General features: G+C 32.6%; 1 protein-coding gene across 1 annotated transcript in view; it reads left to right on the top strand.

The window, feature by feature from the left end:
- Nucleotides 1–18,642, top strand: part of CSMD1 (CUB and Sushi multiple domains 1) — a 1,067,119-nt gene that overhangs the window by 786,596 nt on the left and 261,881 nt on the right. Inside the window, exon 12 of the mRNA XM_059468452.1 lies at nucleotides 1,602–1,714. Coding sequence (XP_059324435.1) covers nucleotides 1,602–1,714 — 113 coding nt within the window. The remainder of the gene's footprint in view (nucleotides 1–1,601; nucleotides 1,715–18,642) is intronic.

Below are 18,642 nucleotides of genomic sequence, written 5' to 3'. Positions count from 1 at the left end.
ACTTTACCAACATTCATTATTTTATCAGCAAGAGAATGTTAGATATTCTGACTATACCTAGCATCACTTTGAAGCTGTACAGCTCCCAATTAATTTAGTAAGCAGCTCAGTTTTCAGACTAAGCAGCTGCTTTATTTTCATTCTTACACAGGTCAAACTGAACAACCTAGCTATTTATCATTGTTTCCTGATTTCCTTACTTATCCAAGCTAAGCTCTGTTTGTGTGTTTGCATATGCTGACTTATAATGGATTTTTTCCCTTCCTTTTCTGCACCTATAGTATCAAAATAATCAAATACTAACTAAGGTCATAACCAGAAATCTTATAGATCATATTAGAGCAAACTCAGCCATTTTATCAGCAGTTCCAGGTGCTGTGTTCAGTAGTAATGAGTAAGCCCATTCTTCTCATATGGGGATTGTGGTTTTAAATTTTATTTTCAATATATCTGAGTAAGAACCCGAATTATTGTAGATATGGGATATAGTCACTTCTTCATAACCTTGATTGAAGACACAGAGAATTCCTATAACTTGTCTCATGCTTCCTCTGTTCTCACCTTGTTTCTGCTCAGCCTCTCTATTTATTATGTCTTTGCATTTAAGTTTTAACAGTATTAACATCTGGTTTACTATATTTAAATAATATGTATTTGAAATAATCCATACACTGTTTTCTTGAGAAATTCAGCTTCTAGAACATCTTATCTTGGTTTGGCACATCCTCAATTTTACTTAACTGATGCCTATTTGTTTTGCATGATCAAGACAGAGGGCTGGAAGAAAGAGAATTTTCTGGTTTGTATCTAATAAAAGTTTAGTTAGTGAGTGTCTACCACCACTTTTTATGTGTGACTTTTCCCACTCCTTTTTGTAAAACTGTATGCCTATTACCTAGATCTGAATGGTTGTTCAGGACTAGAACCTGATTATGCACTTCTTTTTTCACTATTAAGAAGCAATCTTTCCTAATGATTCTTTTTGACACACAATTTTTTGGTTTCAGAATTATAGATGTATAAGTGACACTACTGACAAGTGCTGAAGTTTTATGATGGGATTCACCAGTTTGCCTTATATGTGTTGTATACTGCACTGTATTTATCTATACTGACTTATCACACATTACTGTGTGAGAAAGAGCAGTTTCCCTAAAATTTGAGAGATCACTCTGAGTTATTTGAATGTAGTAAATGTGATGGTAGTAAGTTCTGAACACACAGGCTGTAAGGCATGTAAAGCAATTTTCTTCACTTTTAAAAAGCATGGCAGAAAACCAATACTGATCCAAACAGGTGAAAACTAATTCATTCAGTCACTCTCATCTCTCACAACTTCATTATTTAAGGGAAACTTTAGGTAGGAACAGCTTTATTAGAAGTGTTTAGTTATTGTTGAATGCAGTCATTCAAAATATTCTTTTCTATTACTTCACATTGTTCTATTTCATATAGAATAGTTCATTTTATCAGAAAAACAACTGATTAGAATAGGATGTGAATAGCTTAAAAGCCAGTGTTTTGTGGTAGTGGTGGTGATAGTAGTATTACTAGTAATTTATGTATCTGCTAATTGACTTTGCCATTCATCCTACATACAGACTCACTGGATCTAGTGTTCCTGATCTAATTGTGAGTATGAGCAACCAGATGTGGCTTCATTTACAATCTGATGACAGCATTGGCTCACCCGGATTCAAAGCTGTTTATCAAGGTATGAGCTACGTTAACTATTTTAAACTTATGTTGTAACTTACTTCAACAAACTAATTTCAAATATGCATTTAGTCCTTTCACAAACTAAATAGGTTTTATGCTGTCTCTATTGTCAATTAATAGTAAATGAAGACATGAATTTTCAAATATCTACAAAATAACTAAAAATATTTGCAAGTAAAAATGAAATTTATTGTTCTAATACTTTTTTGCTGTGAGGTCAATAGAAGCTACAAGTTTCTAAGAGATTTGAAAGGTCCTAAATTTTATATTCTGCTAACACATATCACATTGGATACTATTTGGAAAATATTGTTAATATTCTAAGAATTTTTGTGGTCTTAGTTTTTATAAAACTTATTTTCATGCCTCACTGAGAATCTTCACAGACCTAAGTCAAAATTAGTATGTAATGAAAATAACTGAACAGATATATTGTATATTGTATATTATTGTGGAAATTAGGAAGTTGTATAGAATTGTGGAAATTTAACTAAAAAAATTATCTAAGTTACCCTAGCCTCATTTGTGTTGCTTCTGTCTCAAAGAAATGAGAATCTTTGCAATATAAATATCTGTAGGTTTTTTTTCTTTTTGATGGTGTGAAATTCAGTACCTTCTGAAGTTGATTAATTGTATTAAAAAATACCTGATATGTCTTAGTATGCATTAATGTATTGAATTTTTTCCTTTTCAATAGGTTGTATAGACCTGCAGCTAAAAAGAGCTCTTTCTTATTAACATCTGGTATCATTTTCTGTTAATTTCCATGTTAATTAGTTCACCTTAAGGATAAGGGAAAACACTTGATACTATTTTCAATAGTACCTTATGGGCACATATGATGAAAATTATTTGATAATAATCTTGTCAAAATGAGTTTTGTACAAAAGATGCTGCAAAACATTGAGAGACTTTTCACAGTTCAGTAACTGAAACTAACTGAATTAGAAGAGTGGGAATGCTCCTTAAACATTGTCCATAAACTGAAGTACTCTAAGTGTTTCCCTTCATTTCTAGTTACCTTACTGTTTCAATACCAAAACAGGCAAAATAAAGAATGGAAAGTTATGGAGATGTTAAGGTCAAGTTTAGAAAGCTATACATTTATTGCACTAAGAACATTAAGGCTTGCCTGAGCAGGTTTTTAGAAGTAGGGTCTGTGGCATGTTGTAAATGTTGAAAGGAACAGGAAGGGGAAATATTCCCCAGTGGTCAGCCAGGAAACGTGGTGACACTTCTCCACACCAATAGTTTTCTACTGGTGGTCTCTCCTTTGAGGCAGGTGGTGATGATAGCAGTGATTCGGGTTATACTGCCACCATTGCTTTTCCCTACCACTGTCTTTCTTTGGGACTCACTCAAGCTCGCTGTTTGTTATTCCCACTCATGGTACTGATTGGAGCATGATAGTCAGATCAACTGTTTTACATTCATAGTTTAAGTTTCTATGAGCACATATTGCTGGATAATATTTGAGTGTTTTAATTATTATTATCTACTTCTTTTATGCACCATGTTTTGGTTTTCTTTAATGGGAACTGAAATCAACAAAATAAGGAAAACAGAGGAGAAAGAAGGTGTGATTCTTGTGAGTGAGGGTGGCAATCACTTCCCATGAGAATCCTCCATAACAACACTACTGAGATTTGCTGAGATTTGCAGGTCCATGGCCATGAGAATAACCATATGAGAACAAGGACAATTACAGAGGCTTTTGAAACACTGTCCTAATTGATCAAGTGTGATGTACAAGAGCTCTGAATGAGAAATCAGGTGCAGGCTTGTAGCCCTTCTATGGCTAAGACTTTAAGGACTCTTAAGACATTGTGCCATGCGTTAAACCTGTATAGTTACAGCTCAAGTGTGTTTTATTGCATGAGCACAATCACATACTCTTTATCTAATTACTCTTTATCTTACCCCTTCTTGTATTTTCTGTCATTATTTTATCTCCTGTACTCGAGTAATTTCTAGGGTTTGTGTTTATTTAGAAAATATGTTGTCTTTAAAATTTTCATTTGTGAAATATATTCAGTGGAAATAGTGATTAAAAAGTGAGAGAGAGTGTTGGCAAAAGTTATGTATCTGAAATTTACACTGTTTCCTCAAACCTTCATAATTTCCTCAAAATTATGAACTTTTCCTTCTCATAACCCTATGAAAAAGTTCAAAATTTTAAATTTTTTATATCAGATGATTTTTTTTTTTTTGCTATAATTTCGTTCTGGTACTTCTAATGTAAATTATTCTGTTGTAATTTCTGTATTTGTCTAATGATGTTATTTTATTTATGGAGTTCAACCTCTTATTTCTGGGGACTTTCTGCAAACACCTGAAGTACATAATGTGCATTTTGCAGTAGCAATAGCATCTCTTTGATGAAGTATATTGTTATCATTTGGCATTTGGATTTTGGCTTTCAGTCTTGTTTTCCAACCAGTTGTGGATTATTCTGTGTTTTTTTAGTTTTGTAAGTAAATTTCAGAATTCTAAAGTCTGAAATGTTTACAAGTTCAAAAGTTTAGTAAATGTTTTAAGATGAAGGTGAATTATAGATGTTTTTCTCTTTTTCATTTCAATGGTCTCATTAGTTTTATTAGAATTTTCTCATCTTTTATTGTTGATGAAACTTTTAACCATCTGCACTCTCAATACATTTCCTGCTTTAGGGTAAGTATAAAGTTTAAACTTTTATCCTGTCATAAGGTGCCTGAATAAATCTCCTTCCCCTTGTTTAGCAGTCAAAGAACCTCTCTAAAAACAGAATCCAATTTTAATTGTGAGAAAGTTAATAGATTGTGATGTGTAACCTCAAGGACACTATCTTTGTGATTGCAGTTAGCTAAAAAGAAAGCAAACTGCAGTCCTTGATGCCTTATACATGTTCTGTAGACACAAAGTAAAGGACATCCTTATTTGAATCTTTTCTCCCAAAAAGTTGTGAGTTTTGCTCAGGATTGGAACATGATTTCTCCCCCTCTTGGGATATATTTTACAGCTCACCTCCTGAATCTTGACTTTGTGTCTATTATTTTTTATATTATTACTTAAATAATCTCATAGTATGTAGAAAATTCTTACTTTAACTGAACTTCATCTCATTTTAATTATTAATAAAGGATATTAATGATGCAGTTCACCTGTGTTACATTATTAGCATTTCCACCTAAAAATGCATGAAATGACGCTTGTAAATGAGCTGATATGCATAACAGATTTTATGTATGAATAGTAAATTTAATCCTATTTACAATTTGCCTATGGGATGAAGGTCAGGATAATGCAGCATGTTACTGTGACAGCAGGCCTTGTGGCAGTATCGAACAGTGGCGTTAGTTTGCAGTTGCAGCCAAAAAAAAGGACTGGTAAAGTGAATATATGCCTGAGTTTGGCTTGTTCCACTCATTTTATGGGTGTGCCACATCTGTATAAATGTGTTTATGGCTGTCAGGATCCAAGGTGGATCATGCAGCCAGCTGATCATCAGGCTGCTTCCATGCTTGTGGACCTATTGGCTGTACCACACTGACATAAAAGCACATGACAGCTTGAAGTTTTAGGTGAGAATGTTTTATGACTTTATTATGCTTGAGATGTTTCTCCCATTCAACCCTGTGAACCTGTAATTCTGATAAAAATATTTAATCTTTTGACTTCCAGACTTTATGATAACAAGTATAACATCTGTTTTATAACCTGTTTAGAATTCATTTTTTATTCCTGACTTTACATGATTATGTAAAGTAATTAGGTTATTTCACTAGCCTATCCTTTAGTTCATAACAGTGTTATAAAATAAATCTGGTGGCTCAGTGATATAATTCTAGCATTTTATGTAATTTGAAGTTATTAAGAATTCTTGGAGATGTCAGGAAGTATATCAGCTCCTGCAAGCAGCTGAAAATGTCAGACTTACAACCTTTATTTGTATTGATGTTCAACTGAGCAGTTAAGCTTGTAAGCTCTTCATTATGAGCTTGGAAGAAGATTCTTCTTTGCACTTGAGACTAGTAGAAAAATACTTCCAAAACATATTTCAGTTAGTCAGATAAATGTCAGTTATTTTTGCATAGAATTAATATATATAGCCATGTAAAGTATTAGTAAACCTTAAATCAGTGCAGTTTTTTACAAAAAAAACAACATTCCTATAAATTTTATTACACTACCAATATTGATATAAAACTTTATTACTGTTTGGAGGTTTAATAAAACCTGTGCTGAAAAAATAAATGGAATTAAGACTTTCACAATTGGACATGAACACAGGGAAATCATTATTGACAGTGTAATGCTTGTAAAGAAAACAGATATGAGTAATTCAGTGAAAACTCTGAGTTTCTTTTGCTTTAACCTTTTCTCTCTTTCATAAGCTTAATATATATGAAGTTTTCTTCTTGTATTAAGTTTCTATGTATTATAATTCAGAACATTACTCATACATGTCTTTTTGGAGAACAGGAAATAAATATGTTTCATGTGAATATTTTTATTTATCAAAGCTACATGGTTCTGTGAAGAACTGTCAGAGTTCCACCATAATACTGTATGAATGAATCTGTTTGTTGTGATACAAAGGGCAGGTTAGTTTTTTGGATGGGCAAATGTCAGTCACCTAATTTCTGCCACAGTATATTATCAATCAGAAGCTTTCCTATCTTTTTGTCTCAACTTTTTAGAATATAACATTCACATAAGCCTAGAACAGGCATTTCTCCTTTACAGTATACCTGAATTTTCTTTCAATAAATTAATAGTACCACCAGTAGGTTGCTAATAGAGTGAAAAGAGGCACACTAAGTTACTGAAAATCACTGCAGCAGTTTCAAAGAAATTTTTAATAGTGGGAATGTGTTTGCCTGAGTTTCGTATAATATTTTGGATGGCATACAGGACATACTTTTCATCTAGAAAATACACATCAGCCTAAGGAACAATATAATAGTGATATGCTTTAAATTGTTGAGTGTTTTGCATATTTATATATTAGCAGACTGCAGTGGATAAGACTAAATTTCTGTCTCTGCCACAATCCTTTACTAAACAATCCCAAACAGAAGCTCAGTGAAGAGAATAAATAGGAGTAAGCATGTAGCACCCTACAACTCATTCTCCCTCCTAAATTAACCAAATAACAAAACAAAAATGGCTAGATTGATTACAAATTTGTTAAGTTAATAATTTTTCCTTTTAAAGTTTTATATTAATTGTGTAACTCTGCTTCTTATGTCCTATTTTTATTCGAGGACTTTTCAGATCTTGAGATCATTTTGCTGAACTCTGCTCCACAGAAATACAATCAATGCCTGCTACTCATCTCAGTCAGCTTAAAGATTGACATTGATTTGTTCAGTCATGCTGTTTAGCAATGTATTAGCCTCTTCTGCTATAGCCTTCAATACAATGCATTCTATTGCGCCTATCATGGACATTGTCAATATGCTGCATAAGAAGATGCATGGTAAAGGAATTAAGGAATATCTTTATTAACGTGTCCATTATTTAAAAATCCGAATTTAAAAAGTAAAATACCCTAAAACTCTTGGAACTTTCTGCATTTACAATTTGATTAGGTACAGCCAACATGCAGCACGTGTGTTCTTTCTTAGTTATATGACATGACTGGAGCTGGGAAGCTGCTGCCTCCCTTCTCCCCTGGACTGCAGCTGTGTCTGACTGATGACACATACCTGTATTTATATCTTTTCAGCTATTGATTTAACAGGTTAGGTTTAAACCCTTTGTTTGCTTCTCTTCATAAAATTATTGAAAGTTGAAACAATAACGTGTCTCTGAATAAGAGAGAATTCTTATGTTTTCACTCAGCCAGTGAAGACCATTCAGTTGCTCAAACTTTTTTGGAAAGAAATTTCACATAATATTTAAACACATTCTGTGTAGAAAATAGATCAGATATTTTTATAGATTTAATGTTTCATATTTTTTTATTCAATGTTCATTGTTCAGTATGTTTGACCTTAACATGAATGTTATTCCCAGACTTTAAACTTTCAACTAAGTTTTACCACGGCTTTTTAAAACCATTATTAACATTTGATGATCTTTTCAAAGATTAGGAACAAATTGTTAAAATAAAACTGGCATAGAATTAGATTCTTGTATCATATATTTGAGCCATAAATATAAGTAATTGATCTTTTGGAGACTTGTTTGTTTATTGTTTTACTTCTGACAGATGTTTCTTTGTACTTTTTTCCTTCTACTGAAAGCAAACAAGAATTGGGACTGAGCAGTTTAATCTAAGTGTTAGAAACATAAATCCTAGTCTTTATTTCTTAGCAGATACAGCTAAATTTGAATGTTTGATCAACAATTTGATAACTTTAGGTAAACAAAAATAGGTGTTTTACCAGTTAAAGCTTTCTCTAATTTTTTTGATATAGAAAACACAGCAGTGTATGCACCATGAACTTAGCTGTCCATTGATGTTGCTTAAGAACACAGTCTTTTCACTCTTTAGGCCAAAATAATTCTCTTTTAGTAATTTGCCTTATTTAATTCATAAAGTGGTGACATAATCAGAATTTCCTGTTAATATCTACAACTGAGATTGTTTGGAATTCTTAAGCACATTTCATTCATTTATAAAGTTCCTGTAAATAATGGTCAGACAGAAAGATGCATCACAACTAGACAGCAATAGATAACATGTTATGATTTTTTTTCTTTTGAATAAGAACGCTTATAGAGCATTTTATTTTTATGCCCATTTTCTGTATTTTTTACTACAAGGTTGAAACCATGAGAGCGATATTGCCTCATCATTTTGAAGACTTTGGATGCATGACACTCACTCTATGGTTTCAAAAAGCAAACACTTGATTTTAAATGAGTAAATGTTCATGCTGTCGCACCAGTAGTGACACTTGGTTTAAGCTTTATTTTCATGCCTATGTTAATTTAAATAAAAAATGTTTTTCAATTTGTAATGAGAGAATTATTAAATTATATGATGATTGACACACATTGGTCTGTATCGAAAGAGTCATAGAAACATTTGGGTTGAAAAGAACCCTGAAGATCAATGTGTCCAATTATTAACCTAACTTTGCCAAGTCCAAAACTTCTAATATGGATGCTTTATTTTAAGTCTATCTATCAAAGAAACTTTTGAATGATTTGTGAGAAGTGATGTTATCCCTGAAGTCAATAAACTTTAAAGAAAGCATTGTTTTAATAAGCTTGATAAATATTTAATTTTGCCCTCTAAGGGAAAATGCAATATTATTGCAGTTTTTCTTAAAACAATTATCTGGAACAAAAAAAAAAATATTTTTGAGTCAGACTTTGGCTCACAGGATTTCAGTGCATGTATGTGCATAATGTCAGCATAGTAAGTTCTTTTTGTGATACAACACAGGGTAACTAAAAAAAAACTAAATGAATATTCTTATTATAAGCTGAAGAAAAAGATAAAATGACCCTAAGACACTGTACACAAAATCCTGCTTCCAATCAAAACTTTATAGCAGACATTTTAAAAATACATATATATGTATATATATATATATATATAAAGGGTATTTCACATTTTAGAATAATTTCAAAGAATCTGAATAATCTCTCCCCTCAAAATTTACCCAAAATTTTTCATGTTGTGTTTTTTTGTATGTGTATTAGAATACATTTTATACTACAAAATTAGTTCAGTAAATTTTACATAAACTTTTAAAATAATACACCTAATTCTATATTTACTGCTATTATATATAAAGACCATAGTTTTTTTTTAAGATAACCCAGCTATAAAAGCTGATATTCTTTTGATGAAAAACAGTGATAAAACCCTGCAAATAGGAACTATCTTTATTTTTTGAAAATTTCTATTACATCTTCAAGCAGATGTTCATAAATGTTAAAATTAACCAGGTACGATAAATTTAAAGTGCAGATTTAGCTGAGTAATCTACCTTAAATCCCCATGTAAGTGCTCTCCTTCAGTGACATTTTCACCTTTCATAACTACAATTCAATCTTTGAAAGAAGAATACAAATCCACTGGAGAGGATTAAATCACAGTGATCTGAGGACAATGACACACCTGAGTGAGTAGTCTTTTATCAGCAATGATGAGAGAGACGGGGAGACTGAGAAGTGATCAGAATCTGACTTTATTGTGGACTACATATGCTTATATAGTATTCTAGGAAGGCTAGTAATGTTTTACTGCAATGATTGGGTTAATCATTACATCAACAAACTTATACATTTTACAATATCCCTTGCTTGCAGAGCTTGATGTAATTTTCTTTTCTGGTAAGTCTTGATTTAATCTTCAAAGTTCTGTTTGCTCTTGCCAAGGCATTCTGATTTGATAATCTCTTATGCCAACCAGGTCCGAAGTCCCTCATGTGTGTTCCAACAGTTTTGCATGTCTTTTCATGTGGCTTTAATGGCCTTCATTGTGGTTTTTTCCTAGTTAGGGAGAAGTGTGTTTGTGTACATGTTGTTGTGGTTAAGCCCAGCAGGGGCAAGGAAGGAGAGATTCTCCATGCTTCCTTTGAGAGGCCAGACCTGGTGGGACAGTCATTCCATGGCCGAGACGCCACCCCTAGGTTTTAGGGGAGGGGGATCAGAGGTGCTCTTCACAGGCAGGCCAGGATGTACAAAGGTACAAAGGCGCCTTGCCAGGGCTTTATCACCAGTGTGTTGGTGTATGACATCAGTGTTCTCCATACAAATCTTCACCTGATTGCATCCAAATCCTTGGAGTCCTGATTCCTGTCCACTGTAGACCATCTCCATCACTGCTAACTTCTCATATAGGGTGTAAATTTATTTAGTAAAACTGGTGTCTTAGAAATGCCATACTGGAACTCGGCACGACCCACATAATGATATTTTTGTACAGTAGATTCATTTTAGCTGTTATTGAGATTTTTAAAAGATCTGGAATTTCTTGTTCATATTCATTTTTCCATCTTTTTAAGCCGGGCTAGATTCCTATTATCATCTCAATAAAGTAAATTGCAGTTTTTAGGATTTTGATGCTCATTGGTATGGTTTTCTTTTAGTAACTAACAGCATGAAAAGACAAAAGATGGTCAGATTTGGGTCATTAAACAGTTTCTGCATCATTCGTACCTTCATTATAGTAGGTATAGTATATGGAAATTCATTTATTGAATTTCTCAAATGTCACTGTTGATTACTCAGTTACATGATTTCAAATGGAAAATTTTATTTGAATCTCAAATATTATTGAAAACACCATACTGGTAATTGGTACTAAATAAAGATCTGTGGGAAATATTAAGCAACAGTTGAAGATTTTGATTCTGACATGCAGTTGTCTATTAGTGAGACCCTCTAAAAAGAACATTGATATCACTGAAGAGTTCTTCAGAGTTCTTCAGTGCTTTTTATCTTTCCCAAGTCCTTTCAACCACTGCATGATTTATCCATTCAGCTCATACACAGACATAAATTTTACACTTTGACTGAAATTGATGTGACATACTAACACCTCCACTTGATGCAAAGTCAGCACATCCTTGAGAACAGCATTTTTTATATTGCTCTCTCATTTTATTAGCAATTTAGATTAAAGGGGTTTGTTATTCAGTTGAAATAATGACTTATGCTTATTTTGTTGTGAAATTTGAGAAAAACAGTACTTCCTAATCTAAAACATTACCAAGGACAAGTTTCATTGTGCATTTGTGCATTTTGTGCATTTGATTTCTTTCTTGCATATATGGCAGCATATAAAAAAATCCATTCAGACTCTTTATTATACATGAAAATTGCTGAATTAAGTTACCAAAAGGTACAATATCTTAGCATTGTGTGTGTTTGCAAGCTCTGTTTTCATATGAACATTTCTGAAAACTCAATTTTATTCTAATCATAATTAGAATAAACAACATTTACTAGAAAATGGATCATCTGAAATATGGAGTCTTGTTCTCAGAACATCACTCATAAAAGATTGTAGATTGAAGTTTTTTAAGTGCAAAAAGTAATTGACTGCATGAAATGGGATATATGTGCAGGTGAAGCTGAATCCAATGAGTTGACTGTCAGTGAAAAACAGTTTGCTACTGCCTAGTCCCTTCACCTCTCCTCTGACCTTTCTGGGCCAGCAGAGCCGTGGCCAGGCCTCTCTTCAGTAAGACATTATGCACCCTTCTTGGAAAGATTTTAAAACAGCATTTCCTTTGCAATTCACTCATAGGTTAGGCATTAGTAGTCTTTTCAAAGGGTCTTTATTTTTCCTTTCAGCGTCCAAAGAATAGTGTGATGCTGAAGAAACTTTTGGAAAGCAGAGCACTATTTACTTTGAAACAAAGTCATGACAAGTAGATGCAAAAGAAAGCAGTGAATGTTTTGCAAATACTTTCACAGTATCAGTTGTAATATAAAAAATAAATGAAGCATGAGTCCTTGTAAATGCATATGTAAACTGTTTCCAGTCTATATCTCCAGTCATGCCTGTTGATATGTTTTTCCAATCATTTGAAAGAAAAGAAATTTAGGACCATTTCTTTCAGATAATGAATAAATTTGGCTTTGTTTCACTCCTAGACCGTGATATTAGCATGTGTGCACTTGCATAGCCTTCCTTGCAGAACTAAGACTTTAGGTGCTTAAAAAAAAAAAAGCTAGAAGATACAAACCTTTTTTGATATTTCCTATGATTTGCAGTACTCACCACATTTCAATCTATCTGTCTTTGATAATTCCAGGGTCCTAATATTTGTTGCCACTTTCAGTTTTCTAATGTCTATATGTACTCTGAAACAGTAAAATGTTTTTCTGCAGTCACCTTTAGAGAGAACATGATAAAAAAGCTTTCATCTGTTAATTTTTCTATTGTACTGTATTCGCATGCCGTAGAAAAGGTGAATGAGTTTTGGTGAGCATCATTTCTCAAGTTTATTCAGCTTGCAACTGAACTTTGCTGGAGTGTGTTTCCAAATATTATCATATTAAGTTTGGTTCAAAATCTAATCAGCTGCTTGGAACCATGGCCAGAGGTTCCTCCTGTGTTTTTTTTTTTTTGTAAAATTAATATGCAGAGGAAAGAGGATGAATTTTAACAGATTTTAGCAAGAATCAGATGTAAAAAAAATTCAATTTTTATTTTTTCCTAATTTTCATAAATTCACTTCATTCTAGTCTTAATTTCAACTCACAATATGCTCAAGAAAAGTGAGTGCAACCTATTTATTGGGATTGTCCTTTAATCTGCCAATATTGAAAGTATATAAAACAATCTGAGCATTCCTAATCTGTTTGCTTGTCTACATTATATAGATTTGGATGTGCTTTCACCAGAACATGTACCTGATAGGAACAGCATAAAAAAAAAAAAAAAATTACATTATCCCCTGGCTTGTGCTATTTGGGAAAAAATCAAAACCAAAAACTCACAAGCAGCAAACCAAAACAACATTGCATTTGTCAAACACTTCTTAAAATACCTTTTTATGATTTTTTTTTAATGAACAGATTTTAATTGTATCCTGGTTACTCTATGAAGGCTACAGTTAAGCTTTGTTATATGGTAACAGACACAGGATTTCCATGTAGCAGTTTGATGGGGTTTTTAGGTTTGTTCAGTTAACCTCTACATAAAAACCATATTCAGAGAGGCTTTTTTTCAGCAAAATAACCAATACTGTTAAATCCCCATCATAACCCAACCTGTCCTCCTTCCTTTTTCCTTCTGGGTATGAAAATGGAAAATCAAGACATTGAATGGAATTTTAAGAGTAAGTCCAATCTATCTAATCAAAGTCAAATAGATAGTTAATGCTCATGAAGACTCCCCTATGTGCCTCTGTGAAATTTCAGTTTTTAATTGCTATCACTGAAATAAGCACATGAATTTTAGTTATTTGTTCATTTATTTTTGTGAATTTATACTATGCCTGCAAAACATTTACATGTACATATGGGTATGTTTATATGGAATAGCTTCCAGAATGACTTCCAGACTGAAAGCAGTGAGATTTCCTTTGTTTACACAGTAGTTTTGTGTTATGTTCCTCAGAAAGTGTGTTTTCTTTGGGAGAAAAAAACCCTCCTGTTAAGCCTTGGCCATGTTGACATCTTTGGAAAGAGAAGGAAAGTTTGTCTTGCTTAATCCCACCTCTCCCTAGGGCACCACCCCAGAATTCTTGGGTGACCAATGGGACAGGAGCCAACAAGGCTGGAGGAAAAGCAAAAATACACAAAACATACAAGATACAGATAAGAAAAAAAGGAAATTTTATCTAGATGGAAAGATTGTCCATGCAATAAAATCTCAAAGTTAATCAAAGAGAGAAACTTTGAGATCTTGAGAAATTGTGCATTGCCAAAAAAAGTTAAGAGGTTCTGGACTGAGTCCAACACTAGAAGGCAGGATTTGTCCTGCAGGGGCAGAATGTAGGAGAGGAGCGTAAGGCCCAAAGATGTTGGGTTTTTTTGGTTTTTTTTTTTTTTTTCCTTCAGAAGAATATTTTTGGAGCAATGCTTCCTTCTTCTTTATTCTTTGCTGAAATATCATAAGGGAAAATTATTTGGATGTCCACACTGTACTAATATTGGTACATTCAGTTGCTTCCAAAGCTAACATTTTCTGTTTGAGCACTTACTGCTTCTACAACCAGCATTAGAAAAGTACTGAGTTGAAGCTCCAGCAAATCCACACATGATTGTAATCTTTAATTTTCTACTATGGATCTGTACTTATCACTCCTGGTCTTTAACGTGGAGGCACGCCCACTGTAAGGTACTGAAGTGGATACTCAGGGAAAATAAGGTATTCCCATTTAACATTAATTTTATTTTGCAAAATATTCAGCTGCCATAGGCTTGAGATTTTGGTGAGGCTTTATTTTAAGAGTATGAGAAAAGCAGTACTTATATGGGTATATGTGCTTGAGAAGACTACACCCATAATATATGTCAGGTTAAAGCATCTTGAAATAGTGTGGCGGTGTTGTTTACCCATTTTTCTGTAATATTTCTGTAATAAACTGTTAGGATTGGGATTAAAAAGTATAGATTAGGGTAATTGAAGAAGTTCTATCATCTAATGTTTATTCTTTATTCACATTTTTGCTTCAAAATACCGTAATTATTTAATTGCAATCCATTTACTGTGTGCTAAATTAATTTGCCATGATGCCAGTTCTTAAGAAGAATGCCATGTGCTACTAATTTAAAAGGTTCAAAGTCCAAATATATTGTGTCATCTGAGTTTATAATCTGAATAACATATTGTTTGTATGACATGGCACATTTTCCATAAAACGATGTTAACTACTGGTAATTATATTTTTGTCCTTTAACCCTTTAGAAATAGTATTTTTATGTTGGTGGTTCCATCACTTTGCTAAGGATCAGTGTTGGTTTTACAATCCTGTTGCAATTGATTTGCTAGTAGCAGCTCACTGATTTTCTTTCTAGATTGCTACCATGTCTTTCTTGTCAGGACTTAAGATAATTTTAAGTACAGATGTTGAAGGATACTCACTTATAAAGGAAGATAAAGCATATAATTTTCCTAGTTGGAGGAGACCCATTTGATACACAGGTATTTTTTTAATACCTTGGTTCTTCTCTCCGGTTTTTGAGCCAGGCAATACATATGACCTTGCTCAGTCATGTGGGATCTCCCTTGTTCTCCATAAATTCTTGAAGATAATTGCTAATAGTTCATTGACTACTTCAGTTTCAGTACTGAATTTATTTGGGCCCGTTCCCTTGAATGTGTCTGCATTTTCTAAACGGTCCTTAAGCTGTTCTCTTCCTATCCTGCCCTTCTTTTAATTTTATTTAAACATTTTTATCTAGATAAGAGAAAATGTTCTTCATTCTCCTTTCCTGCAAGCTATTTTTCTTTCTCTTAATTTTAAGGACAATTTAATTCTACAAGTTTTGTCACTGCCTTCTGCCTCATTCTGTGGTTTGCCTTTTCACAATATTCACCCTAACTTTATTCTGATAATTTCTGAGGCAGCTGCACTTCCTTTTTCCTGTGCTTCCCATTTTCCATAATATTCCAAGGATATTTCCACAGGATAACTCCGTGCTAACTTTTTGTCCAGGGCGCTGCTCGGTCCTTTGTGCTGACAGAGCCTGCTATTTCTAGTAGTAAAGCAAGATGAACATTAATTTGAACAATATCATGTTTCTTATCACAAAACATTAGAATACAAATCTACAGCGAGACCAAAAGCATATTGGTACTTGACAATAATAGGTGTTTAAGGAAAAAATGCTGAATTATATGGTGATAAATTAAGAAACAGAATATTTTCTGTTTCCAGTGATGCATGCCTTAAATAATTTGTCTCCCAAGAAGATTTTCTTCCATGTATTTGTCCAACAACTTTTTGAACACATGTATTTCACTGACCAGAAAAAGAGATTTTCAACTTATTTAACTGGTTCTCATTTCCTCAGTAACTTTGATCTTTTGTTTTCCTCTCCTAGTTCTAATGTTACCTTTTTTAAATGGAAGAGCAGTACTATATGCAAAATTCAACATGCAAATGAAATTTGTAAATGTTTTTGTGTGAGGACAGAATGATAATCTCTGTTTTGTTCACTGTTCCTTTCCTAATAATTCTTAACATTTTCAATAGCTTAGAGTTTCATAGAATTATTTAGTATGCCAGAGCCTCTATTGCTGGAGTCCTAGTCCTAATCAAATCAGAACCTATCATTGTGCATGCAAGCTCATAATAATGATTTTTTTCCCATATTTATTTTTTTACAAATTTTGGTAATGAATTTGTCATGCTTGGTTAGTAGGTACCATACTTTTTTTTTTTTACTACAAGTAACAAAAAGCTTTTTCCTTATTGCTGTTCATATTTGATCTGCATTAACCCCTGAACATGTAACATTTATTGTAAATAAACAAACATTTTATTTTTCTGCTTTCTGTAATAACATTCATAATATTTAAGTACACAGTATATATTAAACTTACAACACATATTGTAAAATTTGTTTTCTGCTTTATTTTTTTCAAGGATTTGTATAGGATATGATGCAATACAGTGCTATTATTACCAGCAAGCCACTATATGCTATGATAGTGAGCTGTTAGTTTAAATTGACTTCCTAGAAAAATTGTTTTTTTCATCAATCTGATTCTAAAGACATGTTTGGTTTTTTTCTTAGTATTGATACAGAATGCAATAAGGTGGAAGCAGCAAAAATTAATCTACTGGATATGATCTGTGGTCTTTTTGATAACAGCAAGGACAAAACATTTCAGAGAAAATGTGAGAGCCTCTTAAAATGCAGCAGGGCACTATATGATCTGTGAAGGCCTTCTCTTTTTATATTTGGAGAATGATAATAAATTGCACTGTTAAATTTCTTTGAAGAAATTTACTGGAATAATGATAAAATTGTGATCATTTATAAAATTGTCATGTAAGGCCATCCTCTTTTTAGTGGTAGGCCAACCTCAGTTTAGCTTTAATAGCCAATTTTACAGTACAATTATGTGCTATCTGAAATATTTTTTGTATTAGTTTTGATTTCCCATTCTCTTTTTTAGTAGTAGTTCCCAAGTTCCATTGCAGGAATCATGTATATAATATTCCTTTTCTTATGTCTTCTTCTGCAATCCTGAGCATCTTTCTATCCCTTCTTATTTTATAAGGGTTTGCTTGCATAAGAGTATCTCCTTTGTGTTTTTAAACTACATTAGGTATTATGACTGTTAGCAAAGGGAGGCATGAGGAATAAGAGGAAATAAAATAAATCATCCCTTTTCTCATGTATGGAACATGAATTTTTGTGACCTCTTGGAGTTTAAATGTTAAACTCTCCTTTCCTTTTTTTTTGGAGGGGGGTAAATGTATATCTGCACCAGTTCACAGCTTCCCTTAATCTATCTTGACTATAAATAAGATTATAATTATAAAATATTGTAAAATAATTAGGTTTTAAAGCTATTGACTTCAACTATCTCATAAAAACCTGAAGTTTATTTTATAGCTCAAAAATTGATTTTTGCTTGTCACGTGTTAAAACACGTATTTAGTTTAAATTGTATTTATGCATCTAAATTATTAATATGTGAGATCATTATTTATACTCTTTGGATTGTATCCAGATTCAGATTTAATACTTAGATGATTCACTAATTGTCTAAGCTAGACTATTGGATAGTGTGAATGAAAATGCAGCAACAGTAAGAATTTAATTTAAACTGTGTATTTATAATCTAGTAACAAGAGAGGAAAAACAATTAATTACTCTTTCCATGAATAGCAAGTTTAAGAGTTCAAAATCTAAGCCATGAATTATTTTATTTAACATTTCAGATACCATAGTCAAAGTCCTTACATCAAAAAATACCTGAACTGCAATGTGACACCTTTCAAATAGTAGTCATGATGCATATTTAAATGCTTAATATGACTTTTGAATCACCATATTTCTTCATTTGAAAGAAAACAGATCAACAGAAATGTCTTTCAATTAAATTCAGAGAGATATGACCTTACAGTCAGAAATCTAATGTTGTCATTCTTCTAACATGAAAGAAAGAATATTCCCTGAAACTGAGTAAATATTTCTAGTTTACAAACAAGATGAAAAGTCTGTTTCCCAAGGCTATTGAAAGAGGGTACATGAAAGCCAAGAACAATTGCATAAGATCAATATTAATATTTTGTTAACCAGAGGGAGCTGATGTTTAAATTTAGGCTTGAGAGTTTATGTGCAAACTTCATGAAGTTCATGGAGCTCTAAGAACTCACATCAAAAGAGGTTCAACATTGAATGAGTACACAGAATCATCCTAAAAACCAGGGCTTTAATTGCCGTGCTAAATAGGTTAGCATAGATTGTATTTTCATGTTTGTTATTTTAAGAACATTTTCTATCCCATAGGATTTTTTTAAGAGCTCAACACAACTTCAATGGAATTGGTCTGAAATG

The sequence above is a fragment of the Ammospiza nelsoni genome, chromosome 3, assembly GCF_027579445.1.
Source record: "Ammospiza nelsoni isolate bAmmNel1 chromosome 3, bAmmNel1.pri, whole genome shotgun sequence".
Taxonomy (NCBI): domain Eukaryota; kingdom Metazoa; phylum Chordata; class Aves; order Passeriformes; family Passerellidae; genus Ammospiza; species Ammospiza nelsoni.
Note: the sequence above shows the minus strand (reverse complement) of the source record. Positions and strands in the feature narration are given on the sequence as shown.